The sequence below is a fragment of the Tiliqua scincoides genome, chromosome 6, assembly GCF_035046505.1.
Source record: "Tiliqua scincoides isolate rTilSci1 chromosome 6, rTilSci1.hap2, whole genome shotgun sequence".
Lineage (NCBI taxonomy): Eukaryota > Metazoa > Chordata > Lepidosauria > Squamata > Scincidae > Tiliqua > Tiliqua scincoides.
The window spans coordinates 60,319,717-60,342,367 of record NC_089826.1 but is presented as its reverse complement, the minus strand read 5'-3'; the positions used below and the strand labels follow the sequence as shown (position 1 = coordinate 60,342,367).

Below are 22,651 nucleotides of genomic sequence, written 5' to 3'. Positions count from 1 at the left end.
TACTAGTGTAACAGCAGCCAGGGATGCTTTTGCACTAGAAAAGTGGTTCCCCATCTGGAGTTCGTGAACACCCAGATGTACTTGCCAGAATCTTTAGGGGTACTTGAAAAAGAATTGAATAATGGCAGAAAAAGGCAGGTCTGTATTAGAATGCCTTCCTGGCAGGAAGGAAGGCAGTTGGTTGGCTGTGAAAGCCCTAGCAGCTGCTAGTTTCTGATCATCAGTTCGTATGTTATCAGATATGGATCAGTAGTTGAAAACATAAATTTGAAATAACATCATATTTTGATAATATGAATAGTACAGTTTATAAAAATTGGCTGCCAAGGAGTATGGAAGTGGAAAAAAAAAACATTGGGAACCACTACGGTGAAGTGTCCTGGTCTGCAGTGGAATGGTAAGTATTGTAAAAGGTTGCCTGCTTTGTGGAACAACATCTGCAAGGATGGAACCAGTGATGGCTCCAAGGGCATTATCCTATAATCTTTTTCAGTAATAGGTCTTTCATCAGACCCTCAGCAAAGTCCTATGTTTTGTAGGTGATTCCCTTACAAAATGCAATTGAACTGGACAGCTCTATCCTACTACCCAAGGATAGGAAGCCACACCAACAGTTGCAAACATACCCTGTTTGAGTTATAAGAATAAAACAGAGGTATGGGTAAATGCAAAGTTGTGTACAAAGTAATTGTGCTAAAGTGTCTCTAGGGTGCTTTCACATTCTAACCTCCCATGTCAATTTCATTTTTCAAACTTCTTTCTCATTTTGTGTATAAACTGTTCTAAAATGCTATTTTCTAGTCAGATTTATATACTTACTTAAAGCAGAGGTGGGCAACATACTGCCCAAGATAGCTGCTGAATTTCCTTAGGTAACTCGTGAACTGTTGTTAGACTGCTCAGAAGCTTCTGTGTCATTTAAGTTTAAAATGAAGTTTCTGCTACCCATACAAAATTGTTAAAATTTTGGAAATGAAGGAAAAAAATATTTCACAAGTCTTAAATCTATATATCAAGATTTTTCAAGAGTAAGTTCCTCTGTTTCATAACTCAGGGCAGCTGTGTCAGATTAAGGGAACTATAGAGTAAGTTTAATGTTGGTTGGCTTGACATCTTCAATGTTAATGGAAAATATATACTGCATAAATGTAAAATCTTTTGTAGTTGCATTTGTACAATGTTGGATTTTGTTGAAATTCTGAAGGGAAGGAGGTTTCAAACTTCCCTAGAAAAACTTTCTCTTTCCCTGCCATTGCAGTTCTGCTTTTGTAGATAGAAAGTGTTCAACTAAACCTACGTCACTTTAATTCAGAACTGTTACTTCTTGTACTATCGGTAGCATAAACAATTTTGCTTTCTGTCATCTTTTTAAATATTTGAAGTTTGAAACTATACCAGCCAACCTGCCCTGACCATTTTATTTTTCTTTGTGCTTAAGAGTCTTCAACAAAAGAAGCACTAAAATACGTTTTCAGTGATCTCAGGAGGAAACTGTCTTCAGATGTGCTAGTATTCAGAATCTGCCATAGTTCCGTATACGTGTGGCCAAACAGTGGAACGTACTCAGTTGCAGAGCTTACAGATGATTCTGCTTGTAAGGAGATACTGCCCTTTATTCAGTAAGTGTTGGTGGAAAAGACTTGGAATGCTGTTTTTTTTTTGGGGGGGGGGGGGTGTTGATAGTACAATTTTCCCTCAGAGTAACTTGATCTTCATGCTGTTTTTCAGATTTGAGAAAGAAGATGAGACAAAACGCAGGTTTTCCAAAAAGAAGGATAAGAAGTTACAGGACTTGGTAGAATATCTTTCCTTGCCATACCTTCACTATTCAGTAGAGTAGTACACAAAGTGGTTTACATGAAAATAAATCATAAATTGTTCCCTGTCCACAAAGGACTCTGTATACGTCCGCATATATAAAAAAATACAGAAGAGACACCAGCAACAGCCACTGGAAAAGACGCCATGATGGGGTGAAGAGGGACGGTTGCTCTTCCCTGCCAGATATAAGAGGACATTACTTTAATAGCTTCTTTGCCCAGTTAGCAGGGGTGTGAAAAGCAAAACTCTTCAGCATGAAAATCTGTATCCCATTTTAATAGCAAATTAGTCTATTCAGCCAAGGAGTAGAAGGATTTAGATCGGTGTGCAGACTCACATCTGCAGTTGTTATCTAAATCCTAAACATTTGCCCTTGCACATTTACCTGCAATATGTAATGATTAGTAGTATTGCTCAGCAGTCAGTTGTGTTTGTCCTGTCCCATTCCACTTCCCATTTCCACTTCATCCCAAGTGTGTGTTTTCTGATTTAAGAGCAAACTGTTTGGCCAAATTTGATAAGATCCTAGAGATCCATGATTGGATCTTTTATTCTTTTAATATCTTTTAAAAACATCTGATTTAGTCTCTGAATTGACTGGGACAGTGGAGCTCTGTATGAATGTGAGTGAGAAAGAGAATCCTTTCTCCCACTGCCATTTTCTTCATATCAAGATCGCTACCCCAGGTCGCTGTTTGTCCCATTAGGGAAAACAATGGATTTGGAAAGTGACCTTGGGATAAAGGATTTAAGACCTGCCTCCAGTGCTACAGTCCCAGTTCCATCACTCCTCTTCCCACAGGTGCTTTAAAAACAGCAACAAAGCCAAACATTAAAAAGAAAGGGAGATCTGACTACTGATCTCCAGTATTTTGACTAATTTGACCTTTTGCATAGAGCCATCTTACCTAAAGATACAGGTGGGACCTCGGTATCTACTGATTTGACATTACTGATACTGAGGCCACCTTTAAATGCCTTGTAACAAGGAAAAAAGCACCAAAATCCAATTCCCCACCTATTAATTTTGTTAATAAATCTAATTTCATTCTGCTAGATTCCATTATTCACCCCATCTAGTGGATAAATGTGGTCTAGCATTTATACCAGTGCATTCTGAGGGCAACAATGGAGGAACAAGAAACCTGGAAGTGGGTCTTTAAAGCTATTTTTCCACTGATTTTTTTTAATCCACTAAGGGTTCTAGAATGGAACCTCAGTGGATAACAAGACACAACCTGTATTGGTAATTCCACTAGGTATTGTTTAAAATTTAATTTTTGTTATATACCCTTGACAAAGAATGATTTGTTTGTTGTTTGTATCTGTCCCTTCCTCCAAAGAACTCATCATTGTTTTCAAAAAAGCATGCTCTGCTTTTGACCATCTGTGAAAGCTGTTGCTATCCTTTGGAACGTCTGAATCTCTTCCTCTTTGTATTTGGTCTAACTCATACATTTGAGTCTTTGTTGTTTACAGCAACCTATAGTTAATATAGATCTTATGTTGGAAATGACAACTTCGTTAGATGCTCTGGCTCCAATCATTGAAAAAGAGAACAAGGGACATCACTATGTAAGCATGACCTTGCCAGTTGATGTTGTTGTCTCTGTATCTCTGGAAAAAACATGGCAGAGGTAAGTAGACAGAGTTTTCTTTAGGTTGTTTTCTGTTCTGTAATATCTCCCATGTATTTAACATGGAAAGAAGGCTGATTATCATTGCAGCTATCTACTGAATTTCATAATACAGCTAAATTCAAAGCTGTTTCTGTTGTTTGAGTTGTAATCCTGACACTCAAAAATTAGAATCCCAAGAAATCTTCAGAAAACTGTGGCAAATAATTCTCAGTTATGTGTTTAGAACTGTGGTTCTCACACATTTAGCACTGGGACCCACTTTTTAGAGTGAAAATCTGTCAAGACCCACTGGAAGTGACATCATCAAACAGGAAAATTTTTAACAATGCTACCCACACTTACCCAGGAGTAAGTTCCACTGAGTATCATTGTTAAAAGAATATACATAGTAGCTTGTTAAAAGTGCAGGTCTGTAACACTTCCCCAAATTCAGTCACATACTATGATAGCATCAAGTCTAATATATTAAAAATAAAATATTGAAATGAATGGGGACCCACCTGAAATTGGCTCACAACCCACCTAGTGGGTCCCGACCCACAGTTTGAGAAACACTGGTTTAGAACATTGGGGAAGGAGAATAAGAGACTGTATGCAAATTTTTGAACTTGCTCTGTTCAAAATGGTAGTGGTAGCAGCTCCCTAGAGGTAAATGCAGCATACTTTTCCTTATACTGTAGCTCAGCAGTTCCCAAACTGCTGGAGTTAGAACTGGAGTAAATTGTTGCAGGGGAGGGACAGAGGCAGCAATGCAGTCTCAAGGATCACACTGCTTCTGGGGCTGATTGAGGGTTTCTTACCAATAGCTGTGCTGGCCTCTGGGGGGGGGTGCATGCAGGGAGCCCCGCAGAACCCACCGCAGGGCTCCCCAAGCCTCTGCATTAGTAAAAAAAAGTGATTGGAAACCACTTCCACTTTAAGATCATGAGCCCCAATTTGAAAACTTCAGCTGCAGCTACATGTTACATAGCAGAAGCTAAATGAAAATTTGCTGGAGGAGAAGAGCATTCAACAATGACCACTATACAGATGGCAGCTCTACCATGGTACTACAAGTTATGTGTGCACAACTTCATTTATGTTGTGGTGTTTGGACTTTTTAAATACTATCCCTGCAAGCTGATAACATCTGCTGCTCTAGTCCCATCCAGTTAAATATTTTACAGAAGCAAGGTAGTCTTACATGCTGCTAGTTTATATTTATATACGTATGTGTTGTGGTAATGTGGGTTCATTGGAAAATGTGCATAAACAGGGTAATCGTGCACTCTGACGTCATGAACCAGGTGTTGTGCACATTCCCTGGTCAATGTGCATAGCATTTAATTGATGTTGCACAATATGAGTGAGGAGACAGTGTTGATTGGAAAGCATATACGTTGCCTGATCATTGTGTGCATTTTCTACTTGAGAACAATGCATGTTGCGCAGGCAATGTATGAAATGTACATGGAGGGTATGCATATACAATAGATGAGCAATGTATGTAATTTCTCTGAACAATTAATGTTCTCCAACATCTGCTGGTGCTCGTGATTATCCAAGCTGTCACTGTGGGCATAATTTCTATATCATCATGTAAACCTGCACGATTGTTGGTATTTATGAACCTTTATCAACTCATATTCACCCAAGTGTATATATAAACTGCATGTAAAGTTGACTTAAAGCTGTTTATTATAGCTTTCTGCTCGCCCCGCCCCCCCGCCAAATCCAGACACTGAAACAGTGACCCTTGCCTAGTGTTTGAGTCCTTAAAACAGTTTTCTCTTGCAGTGTGCGAACTCTGCTGGTGGATGCAATTCATGCACAGCTAACCGATATGTTAACATGCATAATGAAATATATGAAAGGAACATCTGTTATCGTGCCTGAACAATTTCATTTCATGTTGCCAGGAAAAAAGCACCTGGTGACAGTCTCATATCCTACAGGCATTTCTGATCAAGAACTGGAGACCTATAGAGAGGTAGGACTTACACTGAGTATTTGTTTAGATGGTGTTGGCCAAAATGTTTTGATTGATATTTATATTTATTAATAAATATAAAATGTAAAGTTATTAATCAATTTTCTTTTTTATACTAAATACAAATTTTAAAATTTCTATTCATTCTTACATATAGGAGTTCATTGTCATGTAATCTCTGTTCATGTACAAAGCGTGTTGTGCCAAGGTGTGCTGTACCACAGGTGTTCACTTGTGTCTTTCTGGTCACTGTAGATACTTGCCTATAAGTATCTCACAGATGAGATGAGTGCAGTTTTTTCAGCCAAAAGTCATGCCATGTTTCATGACCCTTAGATAAGCTGAGCGTAAAACTTGGGGAATGAGGCTTGTGAGGAGGAGCTGCAGCTTGCCCTGGAGCCTGAAGGGGGGTAAAAATCTGAGCCGCGCCACTGTTTTTGAAGACATTAGCAAGGTTGCTTATGTAGTACTGTGTGCCATTCCTCCCTTAAAGCAACAGAATTGAACACTGCATTGAATTGCTTAAAAAATAAAGAAACCCAGGTTTGAAACTGCAGAAAAGCATTTGCAGCTTTAAAAACCATCCAAAACAAATGCAGCACTAAAGCAATATAAACAGTTTACCTCAGCACAACACCTGGTTTCCATTGCTGCTGGACAACTTTTTATACTGTTAACTGTCATTTTAAGAGGCACTCCTGAATTTGGAGTTATCGAGCATGCTCAGAAGATTGTACAGTGGAACGCCAACAAATGAAAACAAAGCTGCCTGTTTATAAGCTGTCTGCAATCACTCAAATGTTCCTCATACACTTTACAGACCCTTCGCAGGTCTTTTAAAGCTCCTCTAAGCTTCTCCTGGCTGCCAAGACACACCTGAACAGTCCTGACCCCCAAGTAGCCACAGATAAGATGAGAATCTATGCTTGATTTATTCGGAGAAATTTCTCTCCTTATAGGCAAGTATCTATGGTACTTCTTTTTGAAGCAGCAGTTGAGAGGCTCTGTCTGTAACTAAGACCTCAATCCTATCCAAGTTTCCAGTGCTGATGCAGCCAAGCCAACAGGACATGCACTGCAGCTTTTGGTGGTGGTGGGGCAATCATGGACACTCCCAGGGCTGCATTGTGGCTGCTTCAACACTGGGATAGGATTGGGTCCTAAGTTATTTTCATGTACTGTGTAGCATGCAAGAAAATACCTTGCAATGTTAAATCAGAGTTTCACGGTCCCTGCTGTATTTCATGCACTGCTTCTTCTGAGCAGAGAGAAATTTGGAGTGCAGTGATGTTGCATCATCACGTTTCATTTCTCTACACATTCCTTTTTCCCTTCTAAGCATCCTGATCAGCATCCCCTGCCCATAGCATATGCAGCACAGCCTGTTTTGGAACAGCTACATGTTATGGCATGGAAAAACAATAGAACTGGGCTGTTAATGTTACAGAATATTGATTTAGTACTGATGATGGAAGTAGTTTAATATGCTGTGTTGTTTTTTTAAAAGGCCCTGATTTGTAGTATTCACCATTCAGTCAAATAAAATGAACCAGTTTTCTTTATGAAACTTCAGTCTGATCTTGCCTCGCTTATAGGAATTGCATGGGCGGTTCAATCTGCCATTTGACAGACCTTATTTCCGAAGAGCTAACGCCTATCATTTTCCAGATGAGCCTTTCAAAGATGGCTATCTCAGAAATCCACATGTACACCTCAGTCCACCTGGCATAGAGTCTGGTATGGTGAGTTTCATCTGTGTTGGCCCTCACTCTAATCAAACCGATGTAATAAAAAGAGGGAGAGCAGAGTCCATGAAAACATACAGCCCATAAGAAAATTGGAAGCAAGTTTAACTGGGTCTTCAACAGCACTTATTAATCAATATTAACATAAATAAGAAACACATGACCCAGTCTCCATCTATTGACCCTGTTAAAAATTGGTATACTGGGATGTGAGATGTGTTGGCAGGTGCTTGGGGAAATTCACTTTATACTTTGAGATCCTTGCATTTTTTTTTAAGCGCATGTTCATTAAGTGATTCTGGTTATTATTATTATTAGTAGTAGTAGTAGTATTTATATACTGCTTTTCAACGAAAAAGTTCACGAAGCGCTTTACAGAGAAAAATCAAATAACTAATGGTTGCAGATCTCTAGTTTGAAAAGGTATGTCCATACCAAGGTAGAATTATTATCCTTGTGGAAACATTCTAAGAACTTACTATGTTGTTTCTTTCTGGTACAGGTATACTTGGTGTATGGCACATATAGTTATCATCATTATATGCAGGATCGTATAGATGATAGTGGCTGGGGCTGTGCCTATCGGTCTTTACAGACTATATGCTCATGGTTCATGCATCAGGGGTATGTGGACAGGTCAGTCCCCACGCACAAGGAAATCCAGCAGGTACCGATTATATTCCAGTTTGGTTTTGTTGAGAACTAAGGGCAATATGCTTGTACCTAACACAACACAGTGGTTCCACATTACTACAGCTTGTCTAAGGGGCAGGTTTAAGTTGGCATCATATTTGTGGGCTTCCGTATGTGGTTGTGCCCCATTACTACAGTGCTTGATAAGGAGCAGTATGATATTAAAAGGGCTGAGGCTTCATTCCCAGTTAAACTTGGAGCTAATTCTCATTGAGGTGATAAAACCTGTGACGCCCACTAGTGACCAAAATCACTCAAATGGCAATTGTTGTTAGGAATCATACCATCAAGTTATATACCATTGGGGGGAGGGGCCAGCCAGCAGCCGAACAGACGTGCCTCTCTCGGGCTCTTGAAAGGCACTCTGTTTTTTCCCAAAAACTGCGGATCCAAGGAGATCCGAGAATTGTTTGTCAGGAGAGACAAACTCCTCCATGTGATGGCACGATTCCTGAGGAGATAAAGCCTGACCAGGGGGCTTTCCCAGGAGATTCTGCTGTCTTGGCAGCAATGGTGAAGAATTCATTTTTAATCAAGCTGAAAGCCCCTGCAGGGAAAGACGCTGAAAGACTTAAGTAAGTGTTATTCCGTTTGTGTATGCCTGGCGTGGACTGAGTAATTTGATTGCCTGATTTGTTTTCTTGCCGTGAGAAGGGGGGGAAAGGTTCCCCCCCCAGCTGTTTATCGGTGTGAGGAGAAATCGTAGAGGAGATTTACCAAGCTTGCTATGGATATATGAAAATATAATTACAACTTTACAACTTTGCATTTCGGTGGATTACAAATTAACTGTCCTTGAAAGGTTTGTGTATTGGAGCATTTATTGCCTTGGTTTGTTACTGTCGTTTGGGAGTGTCTGAAGGAGTGGCTGGATGTTTTGGACATTCCTGCGGTCGGACTTTCCTGCGTTGCCAAGTTTACAAGTCTAAACAAGATAAGAGAAATATAAATAAAACAACAGAGCACCAGTGACATCTAGTGACATCTAGTGGATTTTAAAAGACATTGCAAGAATTGGATTTGTGTTTATAATTGAAGCAAGGAAGATAATACGCTGAGGACATCTAGTAGCCTTAAAGAACATTGCGAGCAGAAGGAAGGAAGAACGAAGATGGCGGGCAAAACAGTGAAAGTCCGAGGCTCGCCAGCATTGGAGACAGGACTTGGAAAATTAGTACAAGACGAACCAAAAGGGAAAGACTGGAAACAGACTGTGCAAGACAATATAGAAAAACTGTTGGTAATGGTACAGCAACTAACAAACCAATCTGTACAAACTCAAGCTAGTGTGGATTCTTTAATTAAACGATTAGATGATCTTACTGGACAACTGATGGAGGTGAAAATTACATCAGAAGAAAATAAACAAAAGATTGAGAGATTGGGACAAAAGATAAGAAAAGATCAAGCTAAAATATTGGAGATAGAAGAAAATCAGCATGATGTGGAGACAACATTAATGAAAATTCAGATGGACAGTGCAGCTCGAGTGGTGAGGATACAAAATATACCAGAGGAGAAAGGAGAAGATACATCGCGACGGATTGTCAGATTAATATCAGAATGGATTGATGGAGGAGATATCTAAAGAATTGGACTCAGTGAGAAGGGTGAGCACTTCTTATCTGAGAAAACACAAATTACCAAGACAAACCCATGAGAAATTCATCAGAACCTTTTACAGAGATAAATTATTGAAGGCCTCACAGGAAAAGGCATGGACAGTGGATGATAATAAAGTCAACATTTTGAGACATGTTCCATGGAGAGTGAGGAAAAAAAGGAAAGAATATGAAAACCTGACAAAATTTTTAAGAGAAAAGCAAATACCATACAGATGGCTTTCTCCGGAAGGTATGTTTTTTCAGTATCAGACACAGAGATATAATATAAATTCAACAATGAAAGTAGAAAACTTCTTGAATACAGTGATGGAAGATGAGATAAGAAAGGAGGATGAGAAATCGAGAAGAATATAGACCAGAAATGGAGTCGGATGAAAAGAAATCAGATTATTTAGGAACAACAGATGAATCAGAGCAGGAAGAACCTAGAGGAGCGAGTAAGAGGCGCTCACTAATAGCAACAAGAAAAAGACAAAAAAAGAGGAAGACCAGTAAAAAGAAACGCGATGACTAAATGAATAGGGCATTATTGGTGAATAAAAAATTAGGAGAAGTTTTTGTGGCTTCAGATGAAAAAAAGTGTTGCTATTTATGTTAAAGAAAAATTGAGAACAAAATTAATATATGCATTATAAGATGGACTATTGGATTTTGAGATGTAAGAAGAAACAGTAAAAATGCATGACAAAATGGGCGTAAAGTATAGGCCATAATAGCACAATAGATCAATGGGAACAGATTTGGAAGCATAATAAAGAAAAAAAATTTACTAGAGCAACAAATTTTATATTATTTTAGATAAAGAAAATGATATATATTTAGTTATTATGTTTTTAACTGTAGTGAGGATTTTATATGTTAGATAATGGAAGGATTCTAAAATATTAATGAAAAATGATTTAATAAATAATCAATATGATGGAAATGGACAGACTTTTAGAAGTTTTGGATTAACAATGAAAACAGACACAAATTGAGCAAGGGAAAAAACCCTTTTATGCTTGGTTGAAAATGAAGTTTTAGAAATATATGATAGGGCATTTAGATGATTGTATTACATATACGTAATTGTCTTTGATATGATATGATACATGTATGATGAATGAAAAATAATATTAAGAGGTAAATTTAGAAGAGGAATTGATCAAGATATGTAATGATTTATTAGTTTTAGTGATATATGATAATGATATATGATTTCCTGCACCCTTTGTGTTTTTTGTGTAGTGACATGTGTTATGCTTTTTGTGTTATGTGTATCTGTTTATAGTTGTTTTTGGAAAATAAAAAAATAATTAAAAAAAAGGTTATATACCATTTGATGCGTTATTTACAGCAGAATGCAATAAAAACAAATGGAGTGAAATATTTCCATTCTATCAGAAGTTAAGGCCAAAAAATAAGAAAATAAAAATGCAACTGTCTTATGTAACAAAAAAGTACATTTCCTTAATTCAAAACAGATCAATGAGACTGATTATTGGAAGAGCCAACAAGATGTTATGACACAGCATGGAACCAATAAGGTGTTAGTATGGTGACAACTGGGGGGGGGGTGACACCACTAGTGACCAAAATTGCTAAAATCACAGTTTGTTGGAATAGTATCATCACTTTATATACCATTCCATGTGCAATTTACAGCAGAATGCAGTGAAAAAACCACGTTGAAATATCTGTGTTCTATCAAAAGGTATAGCCAAAAAACCATTGGGGTAGGGCAATGGTACATCACCATGCCCACCACCCAGGTCATTGCCCCGCGCACTGCATGAGAGAAAGTCATGGGTTAATGTGCTGGCCTCCCGCACTAGGTGATGCAAACTCTAGTGATACCACTGTTTCCCACATCAAGGAGAATTAGCCAATCAAGTCAAAGTGATTTTTCCCCCCATCCCTATAAGGCTTGACCATGAAGACAATCTCCTTCTTGTTACAGACTATGAATACTGTAGCTGTTTAAGTATTTTCTAGTTTGTATGTAAACTTCTATATACTTTGGGTAACTCTTGCTAAATATTATGCTATATGGAGGAGAAAATGCAATTTTTTTAATTATCCACTTGTCATCTAAAAAGTGTATTATTTACTTAGGTTCATTTTTTTTTAAGGCTGCAGTCCTAAGCATACTTATTTGGAAGTAAGCTTCAACAACCTTGGTGAGACTTATTTCCTATAAAAATGCATAGGGATTTGTTTGTCTTTATTACATTAGAATGAAAAACATTGAACTTTATATGATATACTGTATATTAGCATGAAGCCCATTAATTTAATAGGCATATTTCCCTCCTCCCATTGGTTGGCCTGCTACAGTGACAACACAGCAACATTGGCATGACACCAATGCATTGAGCATCTATGTTCTTTATTTATTTTAAACATTTATATCCTGCCTTTCTTGCTATGGCATCTTGAAGTAACTTATGATTAATTAAAACATAACAAAAATAAAACATTAAAAATAAAAAGACAGCTCAACAACCCAACAGCTGTATCACCCACCACAGACAACCATCATTCTGCCCATAAAATGAAATTAAAAAGCTAAGTCTTTACACAGCATCTGAAGGAAGATAAGGTAGAGGCCAGTGGAGCCTCTGTTAGGAGGGCATTTCACAGGGTCAATGCTACCACAAAGAAGGCCCTGTTCCTAATGGATGCCTGCATACCTCAGAGGGCAAAGCTACATGGAACAAGGCCAGAGTTGATGACAACGCTATAGGAATGCACACGTGGATGAAGGTGCTCCTTAAGTTAGCCATGTCCCAAAGAATTTAGGACTTTAATGGTTATAACCAGCACCTTAAACTGAGCCCAGAAACCAATTAATATCTAATAAAACTCTTGCAAAATTGGGGTCACGTGATTGTATTGGATAGCCATGCTGAAAAGCTTGGCTGATGCATTTTGCACAAATTAGTGTATGTGAAGCATGTTCTACCTGGTTGTTCCCTGGCCAGGCAGTGGCCCACCCCAAATTTGCCAGTTGCAAAGGTGGATGCCACCTTGGGCTGAAGGCAGGAAGCTCACAATGCTTAAGCCACATCCCCACATTGCTCCAGTAGTTCTGGTGGAATCTGCTACTCTGGCCAAGCCACTTACTTCTCTCCTGTCTTCCTCTGTCTACTGGGAAGGTAGACGGGGAACAATGTCAGCCTACCTGTTGGCCAAGTGCAAAGAAAGCAAACTGCATAGGCAAGGATGCTTTCTCTTTCAAACACAGTTTAGTCTCCACAATACAAAAGCAGATTAGGGTAATGCCAAGGGAATGAGAGACTTTTCTTCCTGCAACACAACCTACCCTGTCCCCACATCAAAGAGGCTGTGGTCCCCAGAGATAGCACTTGCACTGTTGGTTGCTGAGACTTCCAGTTCACCTGTGTGTCCCTGTTTGACCTCAGCACCTGGAGTTCAGTGTGACCCAGTTCTGTCAGATTAAGGAGGACTGAAGAAAGGGTTTATTCAGTTCTCTTTTAACCTAAATTTTAAGTGTTTTGAACCAACCTATACTATATTCAGTATTTGCTCCATAGTTGACCCTAACATATACATTAGCAGCAGCAGAAGCAGCATTCAATAGACTTCATTTCTCTGTAGTTCAGTAGGCATCGTTTTCACTTATTGGGCTGATAATATCTAAATTTATCTTGTTAACAATTGATTTTTCTGTAGTGGTTGAACACATTATTACTGTTCCTGTACTGACTACAAGCAAACTCGATTGTGATATGGATAGTTTCTGTATCGGATCATGATGTGACTTTGCAATAAATCAGCTTATTGGAAGTTCACCTCATGATCTCACACAGAGTCTATAAATGTAGCTTCAGATATCTTCTTCACAGCACATGTCATTTTCATTGTATTACATACTTATTCTAAGTTGGTAAATATTAACCTCTTCCCCTTTCTAACCTTTTTTTGCATCTAATAAATGGGACTTAAAAGACTGTTGAAAAGGCAAATGTATTAATTACTACAGTTACTATACAAATGACTAGTGTGTCTTCTTTTTTTTTCATTTGTGATGATTCCCAAGGCTCTAGTTGATGTTGGGGATAAGCAACCGGGATTTGTTGGATCACGCCAGTGGATTGGATCTATTGAAGTGCAGCTTGTACTTAACCAACTACTAGGAATAACTTCAAAAATATTGTTTGTCAGGTAAGAATACTTAAAGGAATATCCAATTGGATTTTATCATAACTTGTGAGAGTGGAATGAAGCTTGCACAAGGAATCTGTCCTACTTTCTGCCCCTATCTCCTCCTCTGTGCCTCCTGCAAAACCTTGCCTGAGGCTTGGGGAATCCTCAGGAAGGAAGTGAGATGCCAGGACTTCCAACTGCATCTGGAGGTCCTCTGTTAGCACCCCCCCCATCTCGGTATCCATGGGGGATCCGGGTACAGATCCCCCATGGATACCAAGGTCTAATCTGTGAAACTATTAACATCTTTTGAATGTTACTTCATAAGTATGGTACCTCATAGGACTAGTGATGATAATGATTTCGACAGTGACGGGGGTATGGGGACATTTTGGCAATTCATTGGGTGCCTGTAATCGTAAAAAGGTTAAGAACCCCTGCTTTAAGATTAGTCCATTCATCCCAGCAACAATAGGTGATGCTAATGATGATGACTTTTTCTAACAGCCAAGGTTCCGAGCTGGCTTCTCAGGGAAGGGAACTTGCTAATCATTTCAAGACTGAGGGAACACCAGTGATGATTGGTAAGCCTTTTATATCCCCCAAATAGACATTATCCAAGCTTGACTCTCCTAAAGATACTACTGGCCTTTTTAACATGGTGTGTTGGACTCTGGACTCCAGTTTATTTCTTCACTCTTCTGATAATGTCATTTGAGAATGCAGATAGGCAATTGTGTGACCAATGATTTGTCACTCTGAAAACTTTGGAAAGCCAGCAGATCAGGAAAAGGCTAAGCCAAGGATTCTCTCACTTAATGTTACTGTGACCCCCTCCCCTAATATGAAATTTGATCTGAGTTTGTCAGATTTAAGAACATAAGAACAGCCCCACTGGATCAGGCCATAGGCCCATCTAGTCCAGCTTCCTGTATCTCACAGCGGCCCAGCAAATGCCCCAGGGAGCACACCAGATAACAAGAGACATGCATCCTGCTGCCCTCCCTTGCATCTGGCATTCTGACATAGCACATTTCTAAAATCAGGAGGTTGCATATACATACCATGGCTTGTAACCCGTAATGGATTTTTCCTCCAGAAACTTGTCCAATCCCCTTTTAAAGGCATCCAGGCCAGATGCCATCACCACATCCTGTAGTAAGGAGTTCCACAGACCAACCACACGCCAAGTAAATAAATATTTTCTTTTGTCTGTCCTAACTCTCCCAACACTCAATTTTAGTGGATGGCCCCTGGTTCTGGTGTTATGTGAGAATGTAAAGAGCATCTCTCAATCCACTTTATCCTTCCCATGCATAATTTTGTATGTCTCAATCATGTCCCCCCTCAGGCGTCTCTTTTCTAGGCTGAAGAGGCCCAAACACCGTAGCTTTTCCTCATAAGGAAGGTGCCCCAGCCCAGCAATCAGCTTAGTTGCCCTCTTTTCCACCTTTTCCATTTCCACTGTATCATTTTTGAGATGTGGCGACCAGGATGCAATACTCCAGGTGTGGCCTTACCATCAATTTGTACGACAGCATTATGATATTAGCCGTTTTGTTCTCAATACCTTTTCTAATGATCCCAAGCATAGAATTGGCCTTCTTTACTGCCGCCGCACATTGGGTCGACACTTTCATCGAGCTGTCCACCACCACCCCAAGATCTCTCTCCTGATCTGTCACAGACAGCTCAGACCCCATCAGCCTATATGTGAAGTTTTGATTTTTTTGCCCCGATGTGCATGACTTTACACGTACTTACATTGAAACGCATCTGCCATTTTGCTGCCCATTCTGCCAGTTTGGAGAGATCCTTCTGGAGCTCCTCACAATCACTTCTGGTCTTCACAACTCGGAAAAGTTTGGTGTTGTCTGCAAATTTAGCCACCTCAGTGCTCAACCCTATCTCCAGGTCGTTAATGAAGAGGTTGAAAAGCACCGGTTCCAGGACAGATTCTTGGGACACACCGCCTTTCACCTCTCTCCATTGTGAAAATTGCCCATTGACACCCACTGTCTGTTTCCTGGTCTTCAACCAGGTCTCAATCCAGGAGAGGACCTGCCCTATAATTCCCTGACTGTGGAGTTTTTTCAGTAGCCTTTGGTGAGGGACCGTGTCGAATGCCTTCTGAAAGTCCAGATATATAATGTCCACAGGTTCTCCTGCATCCACATGCCTGTTGACCTTTTCAAAGAATTCTGTAAGGTTCGTGAGGCAAGACTTACCCTTACAGAAGCCATGCTGATTCTCTCTCAGCAAGGCTTGTTCGTCTATGTGTTTTGAGATTCTATCTTTGATGAGGCATTCCACCATCTTACCCGGTATAGATGTTAGGCTGACCGGCCTATAGTTTCCCGGGTCCCCCCTCTTTCCCTTTTTAAAGATCGGTGTGACATTTGCTATCCTCCAATCTTCTGGCACCGTGGCTGTTTTGAGGGACAAGTTGCATATTTTAGTCAAGAGATCAGCAACTTCATTCTTCAATTCCTGAATAACTCTTGGGTGGATGCAATCTGGGCCCAGTGACTTATTGATCTTTAATTTATCAATTAGGCCTGAAACATCTTCTCTTTTAACCTCTGCCTGACTTAATTCCTTGGTCAGGAGGGGCCGTTTGGGCAGTGGTATCTGCCCAAGGTCTTCTGCTGTGAAGACAGATGCAAAGAACTCATTTAATTTCTCTGCCATCTCTAAGTCTCCTTTTATCTCCCCTTTCCCTCCCTCACCATCCAGAGGGCCAACCGCTTCTCTGGCAGGTTTCCTGCTTCTAATGTATTTGAAGAAGCTTTTATTATTCCCCTTAATGTTGCTGGCCATGCGTTCCTCATAGTCTCGCTTGGCCTCCCATATCACCTTCTTACATTTCTTTTGCCACAGTTTATGTTCCTTTTTGTTCTCCTCATTAGGGCAAGACTTCCATTTACAGAAGGAAGCTTCCTTGCCCTTTACAGCCTCTCTAACTTGGCTGGTTAGCCATGCAGGCACCCTCCTGGACTTAGTGGAGCCCTTCTTCCTATGCGGTATACACTTCCGCTGGGCCTCTATTACTGTTGTTTTAAGCAGCCTCCATGCACTCTGGAGAGATTGGACTCTTTTTACCTTCCCTTTCAACCTCCTTCTAACCAGCCTCCTCATTTGAGAGAAGTCTGCTTGTCGGAAGTCAAGGGTTTTTGTGAGAGATTTGCCCAGTATTCTTCCTCTGATGTGCATGTCGAAACAGATCACAGCATGATCACTGTTCCCCAATGACTCAGTAACATTGACATCTCTAACCAGGTCCTGAGTACTGCACAATATTAAATCCAGTCACCTGTTCTCTGGTGGGCTCCATGACTAGCTGCTCTTAGGCGCAGTCATTTAACATTTAAGGCATAGTCATTTAAGGTTTCCTTAAAAAGAGACAACTCTCTAAGGCCATATGAGTCTGAATCTTGGCCTTCTTTGTTTATATGCTTTGAAGTAGTCCTGGTGACACTCAAAGAATGTCTTGATGGGTTTTTTTTGTTTTCTCTTTTTGTGGGATCCTTTAAAGCAGGGGTCTCCAAACTTTTTGGCCAGAGGGCCACATCAAATATCTGGCGTGGTGTTGAGGGCCAGAAAAAAAAATTTACATATAAAATTTAAATAAATTAGAGATGAAATTTAGATTAGTGAATAAATGAATGGGCTCATTCATTCAACCTCTCTGGCCCTCAGAACACCCTCCAGACACAATCAGAGCACAGTTCTGGTCATGTTCAGCTGAGTGGGCCACAGGCTTTCAGGGGATAAGAGATTGGCCGTGGGCCGGAAAGAAGATTGCTGTGGGCCGTATCTGGCCCCTGGGCCGGGGTTTGGAGACCCCTGCTTTAAAGAAAAGAAGCTATTTGGGACTCTAAAGCAAGATAAGATTGCCTGCATAGCAGCAGATGACCTTCCATCAGTTATGTCCCTTTAAAGAAGGAATTGCCCCCCAACTGGAAGTCCTTTCAAACAGAATTGTCCTAAATAACCTTGTTATATATTCACATATATGCCAAAGATGTGCTGTTGTGAGGCATATTCTCCGTCAATTTATACATCTTCTACCAATGTGTCTTCTGTTATTTTAGAAAGGATACTCAGTTTCTGAGATCCAGGCTGATCTAGCAAAATAAAAAAGAGGAGCAAAGGAAAAATGGATTGTATTATTTTAGTCGTTGTTCATACATTATGTGAGGTGGTTCTCCTCTTCATTTGGTGAAGCCTGCTGCTTCTAGAGATAATGTAACAATGTAGCTAGACACGTGATTGGACACATTGACACTGATGGTACACTGATGCCTGACTGGGCAGTCATGTACAATTTCTCATTTGTACCTTGCTCACAACTTGTGAATTATATTTATTTTTCAGAGTATTTATATGCTGCCTTTCCACCACTACCCTCAAGGCGACTCGCATTCAGTTTTAAAAATGGTTCAGCTTTTAAAAGCACAGCAAATGGGGGTGGTGAGGGAGGTCTCTACTTCCTTGGCTTCTCCTCCTTTTTTCCTCCTTATACAGGCAGATAGTGGTTCTCTGTGAGTTCTCTGTGGGAAGGAGCACAGCTCAGCTTTCATGCCACTAAAATAGTGGATACTTATGCATGTTGTGAAGATCTTTGTGTAGGAAAATTTTCTTCAGCCTGGTTAAAGCTTCTAGAAGCATCCTCATCTCTTTAAGAAATGTACATGGTGCTTTCTTGTTGGGTGGTGGTTGCTCAAAGCTTATTTAGAGAGTCTTTAGAAGTAAGATCAAATAAACGTTCTTTCACAATACAATTTTGACTTCTTTAAGTAATTTCTCCTCATTCTTGATTTCTGCATTTCATAAAAGGGTTTATTTTTGTAGTGGATGTGTGTGTGTGGAAATAGAAATTGCTTGGATTTCAGAGCATAGGATTTGTGGAGTTGTTTTTTGGATCATTTAGCAAATAATTTGAACTTGGACTATACAGTCTTCAATTCTGTTTTTTCTTGCTTGTGCCTTCATGTCCTGTCCAATTAAGGAGGTGGAGTCTTGGCTCACACAATTCTAGGAGTAGCATGGAACGAGATCACGGGACACATAAAATTTCTGATTCTGGACCCACATTACACTGGAGCAGAGGATCTGCAAGTTATATTAGAAAAGGTGAGATTCCAGCACATTTGGCTTTCATTTTGACATACTGTTGTTTTTAAAGAAATATTTTGTGGGGTCCTTAAGTTCTGGTTTGTTTGGTTTTTTTAATCTTCTCTAAGCTAGTTAGTGTAGTGTGTAAATCTAACATCTTAAGTTCTGCATGGGAGAATGCATTCTGTGCCAGATCCTTATTGCTCTGGCAATAAGTAATCCCTTTCGTGGTGATGACCCCACATATGTTTGATGAGTACATGAGCACACCAAGCCTGGCCTCTTTTGCTTTCTTCTGGTGGAAAATTCACAGTATTGTTACTAAGAAATCCATTCAAATCCCCTCATTGTGTTCCATTATTTTTACAAGTCTTGTGTCCCCCACCCCACCCCCACCCCCGTTGGGAGCAGGGTCTCAAAATCAACTTGAATTAGAACTAAAAACTCAATCTGGACCTTTTTATTTTTTCCTGAAGGAGAAGAGAAATCAAAGCATGATTTCTCTTTGTTGATAGTGAACCAGCCCAAAACTGTAAGAGTTTTCAAATGACTGGTTCAAAATATGGGTTTGCCTAAAAAACAAACTACTATACTGATGTAGGAGTATATTCCCTGGCTATTACCTTCTGGAAAGATTTTCACTCATTTTCACTCACTTCTTCAGGATATACTCTATCCTGTTTAAAGCAACAAGAGGCAGGATGGTTACTGCTTTCAGGAAGAAATCCACTATAAGTAATACAAATTAAAATAACTTGATTACAAATGTATAAATCACAGTTGCAAAATGGCACTGTCTTGTGACTCATGAAACCAACTTGGTTCCAGAGGGTATACTGGAAGTATAGTAACCAAACTTTTATTGGTCTGAACCAGAACCAGGCTGGACCAATGTCCACTACAGCTCATTTGGAACAAAAACTACAATTTGGCGTTCTACTCTGATTGTTGGCTCAAAATATGCTTCTGATGGACCACATGTCAGCTGTATCTTGCTAGCACTGACCAAGAAAGTTGCTGGCAAGGAAAGGCAGTAATCTGTTGCCAGCACTACTAATATAGATCAAGGGCCTACTTTGCATCAGACACATGGGCTAAATCTGGTGCTCTATGATTACCCTTCCAGGCATTGCATGGGAGTGGCAAAGCCTTACTGTTTCGCATCACAGCCACCATTCATTGCGCCCAATCTTTACAAAGTTTCATGCCAGGGAGCCACTTCTGCTGCCTATCACCCCAGAAGGGTCTGTCCTCCAATTTCCCAGAGGAGGTGGTTCTGTGGCATGAGGCTCTGTAAAGACTGGATGCGATGAACGGTGTCTGTGGCATGAAATGGTAAGGCTTTGGCATTGCCACACCCAGAAGAATAATTTTGGAGCACAGTGGGCAGCGATTTGGAGACTGCTGCTTTGGATCATACTACTTGCAAATGTTTTCACCAGCTATTTTGATAATTCATGGTGTGTTTCCTGGTGCAATTTAAAAAACCATTTTGGGGTGGTAATACTATTCACATCTCTTGAAAGCATGTCCCTTTGAACTCTGTAGGGCCTTTTCTGAGTAGTGATACATAGAATTGCATTGGAAAATCCCTTTCTTTAAATCAGTGGTTCTCAAACTTTTTAGCACCAGGACACACTTTTTAAAATGACATTCTGTCATGACCCACCTAGCTTTACAAGACTTTTAAAAAAGTGATTTCGAAAGAAATAATATTTTTACTTATTTGTAAGTAATATTTTATTTATTTGCAAAAACTTCGATCCATTTCTTGTAATGAGGCAGCCCTAATGAATAGCCTCAAGGCTTGAGAGGCTTAGTTATGTGTCCCAGCTTTCCTCTGCTCCCACTATCTGTCATTGAAGGACTGGGGGGGGGAACACTCAGGCATTGATTGCTTATATTTACACAAACTTGCAAACTGCAGGAGCGTAACTCTTTGCAAGGCAGTTAGTAGCTATCTGATTTTTCAATAGCCTTAGGTAGCAGTTCCCAAGCTTTTGGGAACTGTGGCTCCCTTTTGAACTGCTCAGGCATCATTGCCAGTCACTTGGACCCTCAGGAGGCAGGTCTCTCTTGCACTCCCCTCACCTCCAGAGGGCTTTCTGAGCCCTGTAGAGGCCACACGTGTCTGCCCACAGCCTCTGTGGAGCTCGGAATGGCCATTTAGGCAAAAAAAAGCAACTTACGGTTTCAAAAGTGTTGCTGTCTTGGCTATGAAAGATATGTGTGGTGGAGATACATTTGACAATTAGTGGAAAATCCACTTTGGCTATTAAGAAGTTCTGAGCTGCTTCTCCAGGAGTCACCATTATACAGTCAGTTCTCATTATCTGCTAGGGTTGGGTTCCTGAAAAATCTAGTGGACACCAAATTAGGAGATACCGAATCATTGAGCCTATGGGAAAAATGAGATTAGGTTCCAGGGGACACTCTTCACCATACACTCTATGAACTTTTATGAACCTGAATCTTATCTTGAAGTCTGTGGGGCTGGATGAGGACTTATCAACATCTGATGGTTCTTGCTCTGTGCTGGCTATCCCTCAACTTGTTGAAGGTTGCTGGCCCAACGTCAGAGTTCAGCAGTGGAGAGGGGGTTGCTTCACCACTCCTCTTCCGCCACCTGTCACTTGGATCTTCCCCTGGGCTTGCCTCAGCCCCAGAGCAGCCCTCAGGTAACCTTCCAGAGACCTCTCATTTTCAGCCTCTCATCATCACCACTCATCCTCATCACTGCACTGGTGCTGCCTTCTGCTCAAGAGGAGACCACTGTTTACGGGGATTGGGGGGTGGCAGGTTGTGGAGTAGGATTAGCTTTATGGATCACACTCAATCTAGTTTACAGCTAGAGGAGACTGAGCTCTAAGTATTGTCCAACATATGACCTGATAGTTTTTGAGGCTATCCCAGAAAGTCTGATAGTGGGAAGTTTGACCATACCTGTTTTTTCCCCCCATAGTTTAGATATGCTTATGAGAAGGCGCCACTTAGCTGGAACACATTACAAAATTCAGACTTGTATTGAACTTAACACCTCTCTTATTCACAGTTACATATAAAAAAGCATTATTTTGTTACTTTCAAAATAAATATCTAAGCTTCTGGATAAACAGTTGTGGTTATGTGGAGTTACTTGGTAAAGGGAAAAGGGGAGCTTTTGTCTTAACTGTACGGTTGACATTCTATACTGTACTTAGAGATGTTTGAAGACTGTGTTACTCAGAAGCAAGCCCCAAACTTAGGCTGTAATTGTATCTTATTCGCTGGAAGCACCTCTAACTATACTACATAAAATAACACTTTGGGCATTAATATGAGTCTAATTAAAATGTAGCTAGTACCATTATATCAAGTTCACCTGTCTTACAGTATTTTCCCCCCTTTTTATTATACAGGGCTGGTGTGGATGGAAAGGCCCAGATTTCTGGGACAAAGAAGCTTATTATAACATGTGTTTGCCTCAGCGACCAAAGACTATTTAAATGCGTATTGAGAAGATCATGGTACACTAGTTGTCTTGCCTAGAAAAATCTATATATGCTTTTAAGCAGTGATTTATTTTCATTTTAAAATAACATTGTGTTACTCAGAATCCCAGCTGAATAGGAGTGCCACTCCAATATTATTAACCATAGGTGTTTTCTATTAGTACTTTTCTCTGCTTGTATACACTAATCTGACCTCAAGGCACATTAATTGGGGCACACTGGCACATTAATTGGAGGCATGGTGACAGCCCAAAATGTCAATGTGGATGCTCAGATCAGAGTGCATATTGATTATCAAGATTCAAAATCATGTACATTAATATGCTCTGGCTATTGTTCACTAGTCTGCAGAAGTGAACTACTGTGATAAAATAAAGTTGTTCTTAAACTCTGGTAGCAA

The 22,651-nt window shown here is 40.1% G+C and overlaps 1 protein-coding gene across 1 annotated transcript in view; it reads left to right on the top strand.

The window, feature by feature from the left end:
- The window catches only part of UFSP2 (UFM1 specific peptidase 2), a 24,720-nt gene extending 2,069 nt beyond the window's left edge, over positions 1 to 22,651 (top strand). The window contains exons 3-12 of the mRNA XM_066631833.1: positions 1,439 to 1,619; positions 1,729 to 1,795; positions 3,301 to 3,458; positions 5,238 to 5,430; positions 7,026 to 7,172; positions 7,678 to 7,842; positions 13,536 to 13,660; positions 14,150 to 14,226; positions 18,654 to 18,778; positions 22,159 to 22,651. Coding sequence (XP_066487930.1) covers positions 1,439 to 1,619; positions 1,729 to 1,795; positions 3,301 to 3,458; positions 5,238 to 5,430; positions 7,026 to 7,172; positions 7,678 to 7,842; positions 13,536 to 13,660; positions 14,150 to 14,226; positions 18,654 to 18,778; positions 22,159 to 22,245 — 1,325 coding nt within the window. The 3' untranslated portion in view covers positions 22,246 to 22,651. The remainder of the gene's footprint in view (positions 1 to 1,438; positions 1,620 to 1,728; positions 1,796 to 3,300; positions 3,459 to 5,237; positions 5,431 to 7,025; positions 7,173 to 7,677; positions 7,843 to 13,535; positions 13,661 to 14,149; positions 14,227 to 18,653; positions 18,779 to 22,158) is intronic.